The sequence below is a fragment of the Amaranthus tricolor genome, chromosome 2 (assembly GCF_026212465.1).
Source record: "Amaranthus tricolor cultivar Red isolate AtriRed21 chromosome 2, ASM2621246v1, whole genome shotgun sequence".
NCBI lineage: Eukaryota > Viridiplantae > Streptophyta > Magnoliopsida > Caryophyllales > Amaranthaceae > Amaranthus > Amaranthus tricolor.
In genome coordinates, this window is record NC_080048.1 from 30121757 (window position 1) to 30139936 (window position 18180).

Sequence of the window (18180 nt, forward strand, 5' to 3'; positions counted from 1 at the left end):
CTAAACGAATGAGTGCAGAAAAAGATGGGGAGCAAGAAGCGGAAACGAGGTTGCGGTGGTGAGAGAAGAAGCATACATCCACGCAATCGATACGCAGACAATCCTCCAGATTTCTCTCTATTAGCTTCTTTATACCCTTCTTTCTCTTCCTTTGTTCATTACTCTCCTGATGGTCGACCCTCCATTGATTGGACTGATTTCAATGCTACTCGTGAACTCACTCGTACCCTCCTTCTCCACGATTATTCCCTCAATTGGTACTGTTTTCTCATTCTTTTTCTTCTACTTATTTGTGCTCAAAATTTTTGTTTCAGTGTTCAAGTTGCTATTAATTTTATGGTTTGAGAATTTTCTACTTTTAATTGGTGTTGTTTCTGCTTTAAAGTTCTTATTTTTTGGGTTTTCTTCAAAAATTGATTTTTCTATTTTTACATTTGAATCTCAAAAATGAAAAAGTTTATTGGGACTGATCTATTGGTGTAGCTGATCCCTAATCTCTTGGGAATAAGGCTGGGCTTTGGCATTGTTGTTGTTTCAAATTGGGTCTTTTTCAGTTTGAGCTAATTAGCTAACATAAGAAAAATAAACTGACTCATTTTCCTCTAATTGTTTCTGAAATCACTCAAATTTCTCACTTTAGAACATGTTTTGCCTAGCCTGTAAGAACTGAACTAGACTTGTTATAACTTAATGTATAGTTTTGGCAGTGAAAGTGATGAACATAACTTATTTAATGGATAATGTTGGTTTTAGGTGGATTCCTGATGGGCAGCTGTGTCCAACTGTGCCTAATAGGTCAAATTACATACATTGGATTGAAGATCTTATAGCATCTGATATTATTGAGAAAAACATTGTTGATGGTGATAAAGTAAGAGGGTTTGATATTGGAACTGGAGCAAATTGTATCTACCCTCTTCTTGGTGCATCTCTTTTAGGCTGGAGTTTTGTTGGATCAGGTAGGTTTGTTATTATCTAAATTGTGACTTGGCTTAACTTTGTTAAGAGACTAAATTATCTTGCATTTGTGTAATTTTCATTGTAATGTGATTGATCACAGACATAACTGATGTAGCATTAGAGTGGGCAGAGAAGAATGTTAAAAGTAATCCACATATTTCAGAATTAATTGACATTAGAAGGGTTGATATAGCTGAGCATGCCGATAGTTGTGGTACGATTCATTTAGATGGTAGCACTAGTGATAATTGCCGAAAGGGGGATGACCATGATGATTTGAGTAAACGTGAAACGAGAAATTTTGATGATTCTGCATTCACGAATACCGAGGATAGATTAGATAATGCAAACTCATTGGTAAACGAACAAATGGAAGGTATAAATGAAAGAATAAATGTTGAAGCACATGCTCATTCCTCAAGCTACCCCAATAAACCCTACGTTGATAAGGGTTATCTTGGGCCATCTTTCCTTTTTGGCGTGGTCAAAGAAGGAGAGAACTTTGATTTTTGTATGTGCAACCCTCCATTTTTTGAAACCATGGATGAAGCAGGATTGAATCCAAAGACTTCATGTCTAATTCTTTTGTTTTGAACTCTCAATAACTTTACTCACGCCTCTATGAGATTTGTTGTGATACATGAAGTCTATATAGCTATTTGTTTTTCCCCTTTTTGGCGTGTGAAAAGATTATAACCTCTAATTATCTCTGACATACTGGGACTCATTTTTATGTTCAGCAACCTATTTTTTATACGAAGTCTATATAGCTCTTTGTTTTTCCCCTCTTTTCTGGCGTGCGAAATGATTCCAAACTTCAATTATCTCTGAGCAGTGTTTTTTATAGCGTGAATAATTTTATTGTTCAGAAACCCACTATACCACCCTTCCGTTGGTGTTTTTGTTATGCTGTCCACTGATTTGATTCCGAAATTTATGGGTTTTCAGGGGCTTCAGCGTCAAACAAGTGCTTTTGATGTTTTGCAGTCAATAGAATATTTTTTCAATTACTTTGGTGCATCCTGCAAATCCAATGATTCAGCATTCTCAGTTGATGTGAGTCTTGTATGTTCATTGTTTCTATCTTCCGTTGTATCAAACTGCAAACTAATAGACACCTTGTTCTGCACAGGTAAGTTCATCTGAGAATCAGTGTGATACTATATTGAAGATTGATGTCAAAATGCTTGATGAAACTTCTACTTTCCTGCGTATGAATGAAGCATCTGAGAGTGCAAGCTGTTCAAATAGTCCAATGAACTTGTCTTTTCGTGTCATGGTGCAACTTAAACTTAAAAAGTCTCCAACATTATTCAGCGTTGACAATAACTATATATGTTTTGCATCCTCAGGTTTTCCAGCAGATCCCCGGTACACTATTACTGAAAGCATCCTTACAGCTGAGAAACAGTTCACTCTCAGGTAATAACTTCCCCGTTTATCTTTTAATTGTATGGCCTGAATGATCTTTGTTGACTTCCTTGATAACACTTGCCTTCTTCTCTGGGCTTTCATATATCCTCCATTTTGGAACTCACAATAAGATTTGAAACCATTGGTATATATGGGTTTCATGCAGCTTGATCCATCATTTATGAGGGCGCTTTTATCGCTAGGTTTCATATGGGTTTTGTTGAGTGGTGATCCTGTAATGGACTGGAAACTCCGTTGTAGTAGAAAAGTAGAGCATAATCAGAAAATTAACTAATATAAAGAAATTGTTTGTAGTGTAAAGGAAGATTGTATTACTATAATTCAATAACTTTAATAAAGGATAGATACAAGCATTCGAGAGAACTCTCCCAAAAAGAGTAAAAGACTAACATAATGTGTATACTAAATTCCTCATCCTTTTTCAATTTTTGTCTCTTATTTATACTAGTTTTCCCCTGTCTAGAATAATCCTCTTTTAAAATATTCTCCACTCCATACTAATACGAAAATTGTCATGACATACCCTTGACCCTTTTTTTATTTTTCTATTTCGAGGGAGCTTTTAGTTAAAACTTGCAATAATTTAGAATTGTCATGCATATTTGAACGAATAAGACACTACTCCCTGTTTCTATGTACCTTAATATATTTTGTTTGTGATTAGAGACTGGTTAAAGACTTGAACTTATTAGTCGAACAATTCATGTGAAAGTATAGGTGGCTATATAATCACCTGTTTCACTCTTTTTTTTTAAAATCAATTGCTTTTCTTAAGGCTGCTTTACATTGTATTTTGTTCACACCTAAATTCGTTGCTTTACATGAATATTGCTACAGGAGTATTCACATCTGTGATTCAACAATTGGAAGAATACCTGAAGCACAAATTTTGTGGCAAGAAACTCTGCTTGTGAGCTCCTTATATTGCAGTTGATCTTGCTTAATTAAGTGTTTAATATTTCAAATGAATACAACCAGAAGGAAAGACAATACTCTAGTGAACCTTACATGGTAGGATAGAGTTACATAAGAAACATGATTTGTTTGGGAATTTGGACAGTAATCTATGGACGGAATCGAGATTGACAATGTCATTGCATTTACAAAAGCTGAATCTCTGGACAAGTTTTGAGCAATTCATTTCATGCTAACGTGTTTGTGGGTAGAGGCAGACCGAGCTTCTGTAATGGCAGTGCCTCAAAGCCTATAATGAAACCTGTTTGTACTAATTACATGAAGTATTTGTTTATTTTTTCGATGAAAATTTATGTACATTTACAATTTTGCGGAAGGCTCAGGAAGTCTCAGATCCAATTCTAAGTCTCAGATCCACTTGAGAGTCAGTGCGGTATTGAGCTGAATCATATTTGGTCATAATCATAGTCATCAATCCATTACTATCGCATAAACTCAGGATCCGGAGAGGGAAATATAGTGGACAAACTATACCCGTATCCCTTCAAAGATAGGGCGAAGAGGGAAAGATAGTTGAACCATGTTTTACAGTAAATATTTCTGCTCTTCATTGTTATTGTTTTATCCCTTTTGTTTGATTGTGATGAGATAATGTTATTATAAGTTAATTTCTGAGGAAAATGATTGTGAAAAGTAAGTTCAAGTCTTGATTGTTGCCACGCAGGAGTATGAGACAATAAGGTAACTTTTCAAAGAGCAAATGTGAGACTCTAGTTATGAGTTAAATAATGTTCAAAAATTTGTTAATATGAGGGTATAATAATAATAATAATAATAATAATAATAATAATAATAATAATAATAATAATAATAATAATAACTTTCTCTCGAATAGATCATAAATCTGACTCTTATCAAGTGCTTTTCTTTCCTTTTGTGAACTTAATTAAAAAAATTTGATAAAAAATTAAAATTTAAACATTATAGAATGCATCAAACATTTTCATATTGCTATTTTATATATCTTTTACAGTTTTTTATTATGAAAGTTTCATTAATTTCATCTCTAATTTGTTCACCTCTTTTATTTAAGGAAAATTTTATACAGTCGTAATGTGTTTTCAAGAAACACTAGTGTTAACTTTTCTTAAAAAAAAAATTCACATAGTAGCAACATGTTTATGCAGTTATTAATTGACGTAGCATTATCCTTCTAATTTTTACAAAATTTCGTTAAATTTTCTGAAATTACCTTTTTACCTTTACTAAGAATCGATTCATCTTCATCAAATTGAAATTCACCATTTTTGCGGCCCTTATTTACCAATGTAGTCTTTGGCATGCTTTTTTGTTTTGACGCTACCTATCTTGAAGCGAAACACAAACAAGGCTGCCTTCAAAGAAACTTGATTCCAAATATCGAAGAGGCCCATCAGCCATATAATTAATCCGTTAACACAATTTGACTCCAATTCATATCACCCTAATCTTAGAGCATTAATATCTAACAAAATTCTTCTCCCATCCCTAAAATAAACAAGAAGGAAAACATGTACATAGCACCCAATAGATTCAAGTTTGCATATAGTAAACAATCTAACCCATGAATCTTTCTTTCTGTACCCCTTCATCACACACAAATCGGCCCGTTTGAGTAAATGACCTTGTACCTTATTAGTATGCAATAGAACAATACCACCAAGTATGATTATTAACCATTAAATACAAACAACAATCTAATTAAACCACAACAACCATCAAACCACTCTTAAATATATCACCTCAAATATCAATTGCATAGTGCATAAGCGGGAACCTTTTAGTCTGAAGATCCAATCTAACAATAGACATATATTCAGAATCCGAATTCTGGTTAATTAATACATGTAAGGCAAATTCTCATTAACAAGAGTACCATAAAATTTTTTTATAAAACATATAATACGGGTAAAGTTGTTAAAATCGGGATTCTACTTAGAATCATTTATAGAGATAGAATTGAATCGTAAAATCGTATGTTTCTACAAATAAACTTAAATATATTAAAAATATAGTATCTTATCATTTTTATCTATTTTAAAAGTCAAAATTTATGAATTAAAGTTTCTTTGACTTTATTTTTAAGAATGTAAAGCAAACTTTTTAATTATTAGTTTAAATCTTCAAACCGATTAAGAAATTTATTTTTTTAAAAGTTTTCATGATGATATATTTGAAATTTATTTATATAAGTGAAAGAGATTAGTGAAAGATGGTACATAAGAAAAATTAATAATAATTAATACTAAATTAGTAAAATCGGATCATTAAATCGTAGGATCGTAGAATCGTGTTATGATTCTTCATCTAAAAATTTTATTCCAACTACGATCGTAAGATTTTACAACTTTAAGTTTCTACCGATGATTCAAATCGCTCACTTGTTTTTGAATCGTAAAATCGTAAAATCGTAGATTAGAATCACGATTTTAACAACAATGAATACGGGAGAGCATCAACAATTTTCCATTTAGTTAGGGGATTGAATAAGCAAATTTCGAATTTAGAGAAATTGGAGATGCAAGCGACACCAATACAGGAACCAAGATCTATTATTTTTTAGCGATCTAAAGGGTAATTGAGTTTTAAGAAGGAGAGATGAATTGATGGAAGAGAAGTTCAAAGCGCGAGGAAGAGAAGTTTAAAGAGTGAGGAAGAGGAGTTATTGAAAAAAGTGGGTATTTAACGGCTACTAAAACGTTTTTTGTTTATTAATTTTACTGAAAAACATAACTTGACAAGTTTGATAATACACCGTGGAAAAATATTTAAAAAAAGCTACCACTCGCATTTCTGTAAAACATGTTGCAACCATATAAAATATCTCTTATTTTAATTTGCTTAAATTCTATTAATTTTATTTTTTGAAATTTAACCATTTATTTTTTCATGTCAATTAAATAAGTATAATATCAAAAATTTTGACACTATTAAACAACATTAATAATATTTATCTTATATTAACATTAATTTCTCTATATTAACGTCACCCTTTGCTCTTTAATGTCATTATTCACATGAGCAATATTTAAACATTCCACCCTCATTAAACATTCACATTTTTTCTTTATTTCTCTTCTCGCCAAAAAAAATAACAAGCATGACATCCACTTCCCTCATCTTTGGTGTTCTGTTGTTGCTCACATTTACCAACACCGTGGTTATCTCCGAATTTATCAGATTTGAAGGCTTGGGAATTCCTTTCTTAGACGTTCTTGAGAATGTGTTTATACTCCATCATCTTAATATTTCTTCATGCTTATATTGGATTCCGTCTTGTAAGAAACTTTTTACTCATGATGTTTCTGCAGATTGTTTTTGAAATTCTTTTGATCATTCGAGCCTACTAAGTTTAGATGCTGACTACTTTATTCTTTCTTGTTCATCTATGTTCTTCTTTCATCAAATTCATACTTTAGTTTCGTCTTTAAATAGAATGTGTTTGTAGTGGTTTTTACAAAATACTTGATTCCTCAAAATTTGTTTAATTGCACCAAAACCAACTTTTACATTATTTATATTTTCATAGTATTTTATATATTGCGGTTATTATAAGAAAAAAAAATATAGTCATGTTGATTTTATTTTATTAACTTTTAATTGCGTATAATTTTAGATATAAATAATGCGATAAATACATTAATAATAAAACTTTATGGAAATAAGAATAGTAAAATCTTAATTCCCAAAATAAGTATTTATATGTAAAGTTGAGGTTACATATTTGTAGGTTGTTACTAGGGGTGTTTGATGGGTTGGATAAGGGCTGGGGCGAGATTAAGTAAATATGGGCCGAATTGAATAAGGGCCTTTTAAACTTAATATAGGCTTTAAATGGGCTGGGCTTTAAAAGCTTAGCTCAACTCGGCCCATTTTTATTACTAAAAATTATTTTAATCCCATTTATCAACTTATAACAATTAAATTTTTATTTATAATAATTAAATTAAATAAATATTAATAATACTCATTCACATTGTCATTTATATTTAAATTACAAATTAATTATGCTATTTACCAAGGTTCATATTGACCCTTATTGAGCCATTTTATAACTCACTTTATTCTAATTATAGTAGAGCCTGTTTTCAGCTCGTCCCTTACAAAGCCCTTCTAAAAAGGGGCCAGATAAGGGCTCAAAATGGAGGCCCGGCCCATTGAACACCCCTAGCTGTTAATAACGGCGAACAATGAAATTGGTTCAAAGAAGTCAAAATTTTGTTAGTTGTTACTAACAACGAAAAAAGAAAAACAATGTCATAACGTTTGAAGGGACAAAATAAAATAAATAAAACATGTATGTTTGCTGTTGATAATAGCAACAAGCATTTAATTTTTTTGTTGCTTCAAACGCTAACATTGCCTTTTGTTTGCTGTTAGCTAGTAATTAACGAACAAAATCGTGGTAATTTTTTTCTCTTGTTCGTTGTTAATAACAGCAAACAAACCTATGCATAGGCTCGGTGACAAAGATGATTATTTTGGGTATTAAAATTTCTAAAGCTTATGAGAACTTTTTTAACAAACAAGTTTATTTTATTCAATATTTTGAAATTAAAATTAGTTATTTTCATAAATCTTATACGAGAATTTTAAAGGGAGCACTAAATTTTGGTCAACTTAAATCCCTAATTTATAAAAAACCTATTTTTTCCCTTAAATAGTAATCAATTAACAATTTCACCATTATATCTTAATAATAACAAACATTATTATTTAATTCCCTTATGTTTCTACAACCATTAAAAATGCCACCAATACTATTATCATAACTGTTGCCACCACCACCACCAAAAACTTTGCCATGCCAATCACTAACAGCACCATTACTATCCCTTAAATAAATATTTTGGACAGTCATAGTCATTGTAATCATCTCTATTTTGCTTTCCTCTCTATTGTAATTTGCTTAAATTCTAATTAGAAAGTTTGAAATTTAAGCCTTTTTTTTATGTCTAATAAACTAGCGAATATTTGTTATTATTAAACAACATTAATATATTTTTTTTCACATGTAAACTTCAATTATACTTTAGTCTTAACACGCCATCATTTGCTCTTAAAATGTCATTATATTCACATGGGCAATATTTAAACATTCTACCATCATTGAACATTCTGATTAATTTATCAATTATACTTTAGTCTTGAGTGCACCAAAAAATATGAGGAAGCATAAGATATTACAAACATTGATATTTAAATGAAAAAATTATCCAGAATAATCTAATGTTTTTTCGATTTTTCTAAAATAATCCTAATTATTAATTAGCTATGAATTATCTCATGTATTGTATTATTTAATCCGAAGTGTTGTTGGATCACCTACAACCGATTTGGATAAGTCATATTTAAATTTCTTTTTTTTTTTCTAGCCTTTTAAATTGAATTACTGATATTTACTTCAACCAACAAACACTTTCATTTTCTCATTCAGACATTCAATTACTCTCTCCCACCAAACCCACCATTAAAGAGGAGACCTCCATTGAAACTTGTATCATCTTCATCTTTGACGCAGCATTGAAGAAGACATTAAATTTGCTGATTTTTGGCTTGCATTACCTAGCCATTAATGGTTAGTTTTCTTAATTTTTTTTATATAAATTAGGGTTTTGAATTTTCCCCTTTTCAATTCTATTTATGCATGTTAATACTTTTTTCTTAAAGTATCTATGCTAGGCTAGTTCGTGTGATTCCTTTATTATAAAATGATGGTTTGGTGGGGTGTTTACAAAAAAAAGGTTGTATTAGAGTATGTGGGTGGTATGTGTAAATCAATGAGCAAAGATACTGACAAGTTATCTTGGTTTGAACTTAAAGAAATAGTTGAGGAAGACAATGGTTACAAGTCTCCATTCACCTTATACTAGTTGCATCCTAATGGAATGACTTATGAAGAAGGGTTGAAGAAACTAATTAATGATGCTTCTGTAAGTGAAATAGGTATGGTAGTGAGTTTAGGGCTGTAGATGTGTACGTTGTTGATGTTAAAGATGATGAAAATTTGTCTTTGAAATGTAAAAGGAGTTAGTAATGTAGGTAAAGCACATGACTTTGTGAGTGAAAGGAAGAAATTAACAACTAGGAAAGCACGTAAGCCTATATATGAGATAGAGCTGTTCATGGGCGGACCAAGGCGGGTAGCGGACCGAGTAATACCTAAAATATCTACCCGCAGGCTCAAACATTCAAAAGCCCGCCCGCATTTGGGGGCATATTATTTTCTACCCGCCCATTTTTAAAGCGAGCGGGACCCACGGGTAGGCGGGCATTTATTATATAAAAATTACAATATAATACAAATTATAAAATTAAGTTTTAATAACAATTAAAATACAATATATTGTCCAAAATACTCAAAATACATAAAAAGTCTTAAAATACTCAATTTTCATGCTTAAAAAAATAAGTTGGATGATCCAACAAAAGCATTGCATCATCCATTTATCTTACTGTGGAGTACGAAGTTCAGACATATACTTCCTCCAATCATAATAAGTTTTAAAAAATTATTAAAGTGGGTATGGATACTAATTACTAAAGTTGGGTATGTAATAATACTAAACAGTAGACTAGTGACTACTAGTTTCATAATCAATGGAATTAATTATTTAATAATTAATATATTAAACTAAGCGGGCGAGCGGGTATTACCCGTCGAAATTTAAATTTTTTGAAAATGTTGTCCATGCCCGCCTGTTTTTCGAGCTGAGTGGGTCGAGCCTGGCGAGTAGCCCGCCCATGAACAGCTCTAATGTGAGACAAGTTGTCCCTAAAACCTAATTGAAAAACCCAACTCCTCTAATATTTCAGATATTTATAATGAATCTGAAAACTAAAGTTGCTTTATTCTAACACCAGACAGCCCCACAAACTTACAACTTGAAAAGAATTATAAACTAATCCATATTGAACAAGGTTTATCTGAAGATGAGCTAGATTTTACTCATGATTGGTATGAAACTTGACCTGGTAAAATTGCATTGGGTGAGATAAATGAGGGTGAGAATGAAGGTTCAGAAGATGAAGATGATATCACAGATCTAAACTATTTAATATCAGATAAGCATAACACTGAATGAGATGAGTCAATTGAGCTTGTATTGAGTGAGGACTTGTCTATAGAAGAGGATGAAGTTGTTGTTCAATCAAATTTGAAAATTGGTGAGTGCTCTTTGACTAATGTTGAGTCCGAATATGAAAATAGTGATGATGAAAATGTCATACCTACTATAGTAAATGATAAGATAGACTTTAGAAGGTTTAAATGGTGCGTTGGAATTAATTTTGCTAATTTATTGAATTTAGACAAGTTGTTACTCGATATGCTATTGCTCAAGGTAGAAATATTACAATTTGTGCAAGTGACAAGAAACGATTGCAATGACTTAGAGTAAGATGTGTTAAAGAGTGTCCCTTTAGGATTTTTGCTAGTTGGGATAGGAAACAACTTCATATGTTGTGAAAACAGTGGATGGTCAACATACTTGTGAAAGGAGTATGGATTTAAATACGCAATTCAAGGCTTCTTTGTATGCAGAGGAGTTATTTGATCAATTTAAAAGTAGACTACACGTGGCATCTTTCAAAATCGTGGACATCATGAGGAAGAATTATAGGATATTATTATTAGGTTTTTACATATAAGATTAAATATGCTACTCACCAAAAGTTATATGGTTCAATAAAGCAAAACTACTCTAAGCTAATGAGTTACATGGGAGCATTGAAACAAGGTAGCCCAAATAGCCATTTTGCAATTGTCACTGATGGGAACACAAATTTACCTACATTTCAAAGAATATTTGTTTGTTTTACAGGTGTAGAGGAAGGATGAGTTAAAGGGTGTAAGAAGGTTTTGAGTATTGATGGTTGCTTTATAAAAACCTTCTTGGGTGGCATGTTACTAAATGCATTTGGAAGGGATCTAACTAAGCAAATGTATCCCTAGGCATGGGCTGTGCTTGGAAGTGAGAATAATGAATCTTGGCAATGGTTTATTTCTAAGCTTAAAAAGAGTGTTCCACGTGACAATGGCACCAAATGACTGTGATTTTCGATGAACATCAGATATGATTTCAACCTATTCTTTTACTGTTTTTGCTACCTATTTTTGCTGTTTGGAGCTGCTGGATTTTGCTGTTTTGAGCTGCTGGATTTTGTTGTTGTTAGCCACTGTTTTGTGCTATTTTGAGGTGTTGTTTTAGAGGTTTTGAGCTACTATTTTTTCTGTTTGAGCTGCTGATTTTGATTTTTTAGCTACTATTATTGCTGTTTTTAGCTGCTGAATGATTTTTTTGAGCTGCTGATTTCAGCTGTGTTGAGCTGCTAAATTTTGTTGATATAAACTACTAATTTTAGCCGTTGTGTCATATTTTTGTGTTGTTTTCAAGGGTTGAATTTTTATGATTTTAAGCTACCGTTTTGTGCTGTTTTCAAGTGTTGATTTTTGTTTTGTTGTGTGCTATTTTTGTGCTGCTGTTTTGTCAAATTTTGTGTTGATTTCATACTACGAGAGTATTATAAGGGCTGTGGGAATTAAACTTCTAAATGTAGAATATAGGCATTGTGTGAATCATATATATGCTAGTCGGAACAAAAGCTTCAAGGGTGAAGAAATGAAGCTTTTATTTTGGAGGTGTGCTGGTTTTAATGATGGAATCACAGAAATGGAAAGAGTAAACCCCATTGCTGTTGAAGCATTCAAGTTGGCTAATCCTAATTAATTTTGTCAAGCTTATGTGAAGGTTGATTCAAAGTGTGATGCGGCAGTAACATGACTGAAACTTTTAACAATTACATCATGCACGCTCAAGGTTCTCAGGATCGGGATTCCACGTAGGATTGAAATCAACTAGTGGGATAAGATAGTAGGATCGGACATTACCCCTTTTAAAAAAACCTAAGTGTTTTTGACTCCATATATTTGTCTTCAAAGTCTTCAAAAAATAACACTAATTAAATTAAGATACCAAAAATATAAGCGCACATACTATAAAAAATGAATGTGAAATTATGAAGGATAAATAGCAATGACATTATAGTATTAATTAAAATTTATTAGTCTACTAAAAAATAATAGTTTAATTTTGGTTTAATCCATTAACCTTAGATTATAAATATGTTATCCCAACCAATGACCTATAGTAATTTTTATTACAATTATGCACTCTTTAAATTATACTCCATAATATATTAGTAAGGGACACCAAAGCCAAAATTACAAATGATCACATTTTAGTCAAAGGGAGCCGGTCCAATGTGGCTGCGCCCATCATCATGTTTAAGTTTATTGTTTGATCATTTTCAATTTAAAAGAGTATTAAGAACATATATATTTTCTGAAGATTTTACTTTAATTTTAAAATACATACATATCTTACTTTTTTAATGCAGCTTTTCTCTATTTTTAATAAAATGACAAAATATATATAATATATACACTACACATAAAATATTTATAGTACATACACACAAGGATATAATACTAAACTATAGTAAGAAAAAAAGAACAAAGCTACTAGCAAAAAAAGTTAAATTAGTAGTTTCATAAAAACACATTGCTACTATATAAAATATTTGTTATTTTAATTTGCTTCAATTCTATTATTTGTTTTTCTGAAATTCAACCATTTTTTAATGTCAATTAAATTAAATAAGAGTAATATCAAAACTTGACTCTATTAAACAACATTAATAATATTTATCACATATAAACTTTAATTTTTCTATGTTAATACGTCACCCTTTGCTCTTATCATTATTCACATGAGCAATCTTTAAACATTCCACCCTCATCAAATATTCACATTCTTTCTTTGTTTCTTATCCCGCCAAAAAAAAGAAACAACCATGACTTCTACTTCCCTCGTCTTTGTAATTCTGTTGTTGGTCACATTTTCCAGCACCGTGGTTATCTCGGAGAAGAATGTTTCTTCGACTCAAGAAATGTCGCCGGAGATGGGAAACTCATCGCCAGTTGATTCCCCAAATTTGTCAGATTTTTTGAAGGCTACGGTAAGCAAAGCTTGGAAAATCCTTTCTTCTTATATTAGATCTCCTCTTTTAATGAACTTCTTAATGGTGATGTTACGCCGGATTGCTTTTTGCATTTTTTTGTTCAAACGCCTCAATAAACATCAAGATTAGATTGTTCATCTATCTTTTTCTTTCATCAAATTCATACTTTAGTTTGAATGTGTTTGTAGTAGTTCTTTAAATAGATTCTGTTTGAAATAGTTCTTTGTTTTTTTCCAAATGTCGTAGTTGCTTTTGCGTTACTATTTATCAATGGTCTTAACAAATAGTTTATTAATATCTAGTATTTATAACTTTTACATATACACAATTATCGCTATTAAGCTTTAAATTAGTGCATCGACAAACATGCAAAAAGTAAATGAGACATTTGAAACGAAACAAAAAGAGTAATATTTTACATATTGCGATTATTATACTAAACAAAAAATTGTCATATGAGATATTACTTTATTTATTTTTTCAGATATTTTTACTTTGATAATATAAAACTTTTATAATTTATAGTTGTGTATAATTTTAAATATAAACAATTCTACAAACACATAATTACATTACGTAATATGGTTTTAAATCGGAGGACGTACTACAGTCTACAAGTAATACATGATCATTATTATATGTCGTTGACATGTTACGCAGATCAAAGTATTAGTAAGTACATGAAATTTACACCGTGATTATTCTTGCCAATATCAAAACACAAATTCTTGTATGAATATTGGTATATCAATAGTCAATATCGATTCAATATAAGCGTTGAAAATCGGTATTGTTGAAAGTACTAATCATTTACCCAAATTCCATAACTACTTATCTTTGCGAACAATAAATAAACGAGTAAGAACAATAAAAACATTCTTTTAGAACCACTATAATCTCTAGATCATAAACTTCAATAATGTTGGAAATTAAAGAAAATTTGAAAAAATAGTAAAATTATTTAAAAAATAAATCCCAAAATAAGATTTCAAAAATTTTTAATTTTCAAAATAATCATCTTTATGCCAAAACTAAGGTAAGGTATTTGTTCGCTGTTACTAATAGGATACAAAGAAACTTGTTAAAAGAAGTCCAAATTTTTTATTTGTTATTACTAACTGCGAATAAATGAAAACAATGTCATAGCGTTTGAAGAGACCAAAAACACGTTTGTTAGCTGTTGATAACAGCAAGAAAAACGTATAATTTTTTTGTCCCTTCAAATGCTATGACGTTTTCTGTCTTTTAATCGCTGTTAGTAACAAAGAACAAAGTCGTGGTAATTTTTTTTATCTTGTTCGCTGTTAATAACAATGCCATAAAGACATTTCATTTGGGAATTAAAATTTGTAGAAGTTTATTATGCTAAATTTTTTTTTAAAAAAAAAGTTTATTTATTTAATCTTTCTGAATTAAAATTAGTTATTTTCTTAAATCTTATATGATAATTTTAAGGGGTGCTAAATTAAGCCCTAAATTTTGGTCAACTTAAAGCCCTATTTATAGAAAACCTATTTTATCCCTTAAATAAGTAATTAATTAACAATGTCACCAACAATTATGACAATAACATAAATCAGTGATATTTTCAAAGTCACTAAATTCTGCGCGAAAACATAATTCTGTTGTGGACGTTCTTGAGAATGAGTTTACAGTTTAAAGAAATATAGTAAGATGATGAACTGTAAACGCATTCTCAAGAACGTCCAAGAAACAAATTTCTGATGCGCTTTCAGATCTAACAAATTCGGGGAATCAACAGGCGATGAACAATTTGAGTTTTTAATCTCCGGCGACATTTCTTGCGTCGAACAAACATTCTTCTCCGAGATAACCATGGTGCTGGAAAATGTGAGCAACAATAGAACACCAAAGATGAGAGCAGTGGAAGTCATGGTTGTTTTTTTTTGGCGGGATAAGAAATAAACAAAGAATGTGAATTGGCTATGATTTATTTTATTTTATGAGATAAGATTTTGTTAGTAAATTGGCTATTTATACCAACTTATATGTGAGTATTTTATATAAATACAAGCGATAGAAAAAAGAAAAGTGTCTTGGATGAACAATAAGAAAGAATGTGTATAACTATTTGGATCCATTCCACGATAAATGAATTATTTTTCCGTTTTCGCGACCTGCGATTCTGATAGTGATCGCAAGTCGCGACTATATTTTTGCACCATTGATTATAATCAAGATTGTTAAAATCGCGATTCAGATCGTACAATCATACGATCCTGGGTGAAATCGCTAGTAAAATTATTAAACTCGATTAAAATTGGTAAAATCATAGAATCGTACCAATTTTTACAATATGGGCATTTCAAGAGACAATTCTTATGTATTATAGGTCATGCCACAATTCTTGACCTATTTGATATTTTTAAATTGGATGAAACATCTTTTCAAATCTTCTTTTCACCAATCTTTATTATTTTTGGCAATTATTCTCATTATTTTCTTATTCATATCTACTAAAGCTTGAGAGTCATTCATTCCCAACCCTAATAGCAAGTGATTTTTATCATGCACTTAAAATATAAAATACTATAAAATACTGCAAAAAAAAAGTTTGTTATGGTGGTGAAAATTAATTTGTGCACTTTATTTGTCTAGCTAGCTTTCTGTAAACCCTAAGACAATTTCTCTGTTTTTTTTAAATGATATATTACAATTTAAGAGAAGATATCGTAAAATTGGTACAATATAATAAAAATATTGGTTCAAAAATATTAGCTTTATTTTTATTTATTTATTTATATTTCTAACATACAATATAATAAAAAGACTATAAAATTGTATGTTCTAATGAAGCTCTACAAGATACAAGAATTATTTATTGCTTGAATTTTGACTTGTCATAACCCTGGGTGGGTTTTGCTTGGGTCAATTTTGAACCACTTTCAAGTCGGTTTAATTTTTAGATGTGCCATTTTGATAGAGTTGTTGCGGTTTAGATCGATGTAATGGGTTTTATTGTCACTAAATTTTTTCATTATGCATGCTTTTATAAGCGGAAGTCAACTTTGTTCTAAAGTAAAAATAATTATGCCTATGAAATATACACTGGTTATTCTTGCATATATCAAACAACCTGATAAAATAGTTTTTTTTGGTCCAAAGAAACGGTAAACTCTTCTGCTACATCATCCAGGACGAATGTTAATCATCAGTTTATAAACATAATAGATGAAATTCGAGAACACAATGCGCGGGTGAATCTTTTTTGGTCTTGCTTGAGAATGGTGATTCATTCGGTGATATTATTATGTCTTTTTATCATGTTTGAGTATTTGAAGAGAGAATTGCAAGATGAAGATGAAGATGAAGGGGATGAATGAATTTTTATAAAAGAGAATAGTATCAATGAAAAATACCAAACCCACAAAAAAAAATTGCCCCTGAACAATTTCACCTCTTATAATAGTCTTCTAGAAATATAAATTTATTTTCAAAGATATGTAATTATAAGCATACTATATACTTTATATGTTTCTATAAATTTGTCCCATTTGATTTGGACACGTTTATCAATGTAATTATTGAAACCAAGCCTTAAGATTTCTAATTGTGCATAACTAAAAATTATAAAAAGTTGATATTAATAATCCTTGCGTTGACACGAATGAAAAATTATATCACTTGACTATGTTTTAGCTAATAGATAAAGAATATAATACAAATTAAGAATAAAACGTCAAAAATTAAATGGGTCAAGGTCACTGAAACGGAGTGAGAACAAAAGAAAAAGTAATAATTTTATTGTTAGGTGATATTAAATTAATTATTTATGTAATAAAATTAAGGAAAAATTACTTCTAAAAGCCTAACTTTTAGCCTGTTTGCAAATACAGGGCTAACTTTGAGTTTATACTACAAGTGTCCAACCTTTTGCCTCTATTTACAACAAAAGAGCTAAATGATTTGTAACTGGTTATAGGGGTGTTTATAACCGGCAACCGACATTTCAGATTTCCGAAAATTCGAGTATTTGTTTTAATGGCCTGTGACCTAACCCAATTTATCTGGATACCCGGATGAATTGGGTTGGGACGCCGGGTATCCAATTTTATTTTTAACACTTTATTAGAAATAAAAAAATTAAACACTGTTCAATGCACCATCAGAGATTTTATAATGTATTCATTTATAATATGACTGTTTGTTTTTACATTTCAAAAAAAAAGCCTACTGTTTGTCTTTTACATTTCAAAAAAAAAGCCTACTATTTATTTTTTATAAGTAAAACTAACTCATTATAATTTTGGAATAAGTAGTTGTTTTCCCCAATTCTTAAATATCGCTACACTTTTCATTTTATCGCCACCCCTCCAAATAAAATTACGAATTTGCTCCTGATTTTTAAAAAATTACAACTTTGCCACTCCCTACAAATTTCTTATTTATAATAATAAAAATAATAATAATAATAATAATAATAATAACAACAATAATAATAATAATTTACTTTTTATATTCTTCAAAAAGAATATAAATAAAATTAATAATAATAACAGTAATAATAATAATAATAACAACAACAATAATAAAACTAAAAATTATAATAATTATTCAAAAAGAAAAAAAAATGAATCGCCTAGAACCGGGCGATTGGACCCCGGTTCAATCGCCAAAAAAGTGGCGATTGAACCGGGGTCCAATTGCTCGGTTCTGGGCGATTCATTTTTTTTTCTTTTTAGAAAATTTATATTAATAATAATAATAATAATAATAATAATAATAATAATATTAATAACAACAATAATAATATTATTAACTTTTTTATATTCTTTTAAATAATAATAA

At 30.3% G+C, this 18180-nt stretch overlaps 1 protein-coding gene across 1 annotated transcript in view; it reads left to right on the forward strand.

The window, feature by feature from the left end:
• LOC130805702 (uncharacterized) overlaps positions 1–3708 on the forward strand; it is a 3938-nt gene extending 230 nt beyond the window's left edge. The window contains exons 1-7 of the mRNA XM_057670485.1: positions 1–257; positions 754–959; positions 1061–1547; positions 1830–2016; positions 2093–2239; positions 2313–2382; positions 3232–3708. The exon at positions 1–257 is cut by the window's left edge and continues 230 nt beyond it. Coding sequence (XP_057526468.1) covers positions 25–257; positions 754–959; positions 1061–1547; positions 1830–2016; positions 2093–2239; positions 2313–2382; positions 3232–3308 — 1407 coding nt within the window. The 5' untranslated portion in view covers positions 1–24 and the 3' untranslated portion in view covers positions 3309–3708. The remainder of the gene's footprint in view (positions 258–753; positions 960–1060; positions 1548–1829; positions 2017–2092; positions 2240–2312; positions 2383–3231) is intronic.
• The last annotated feature ends 14472 nt before the right edge of the window (positions 3709–18180 follow it).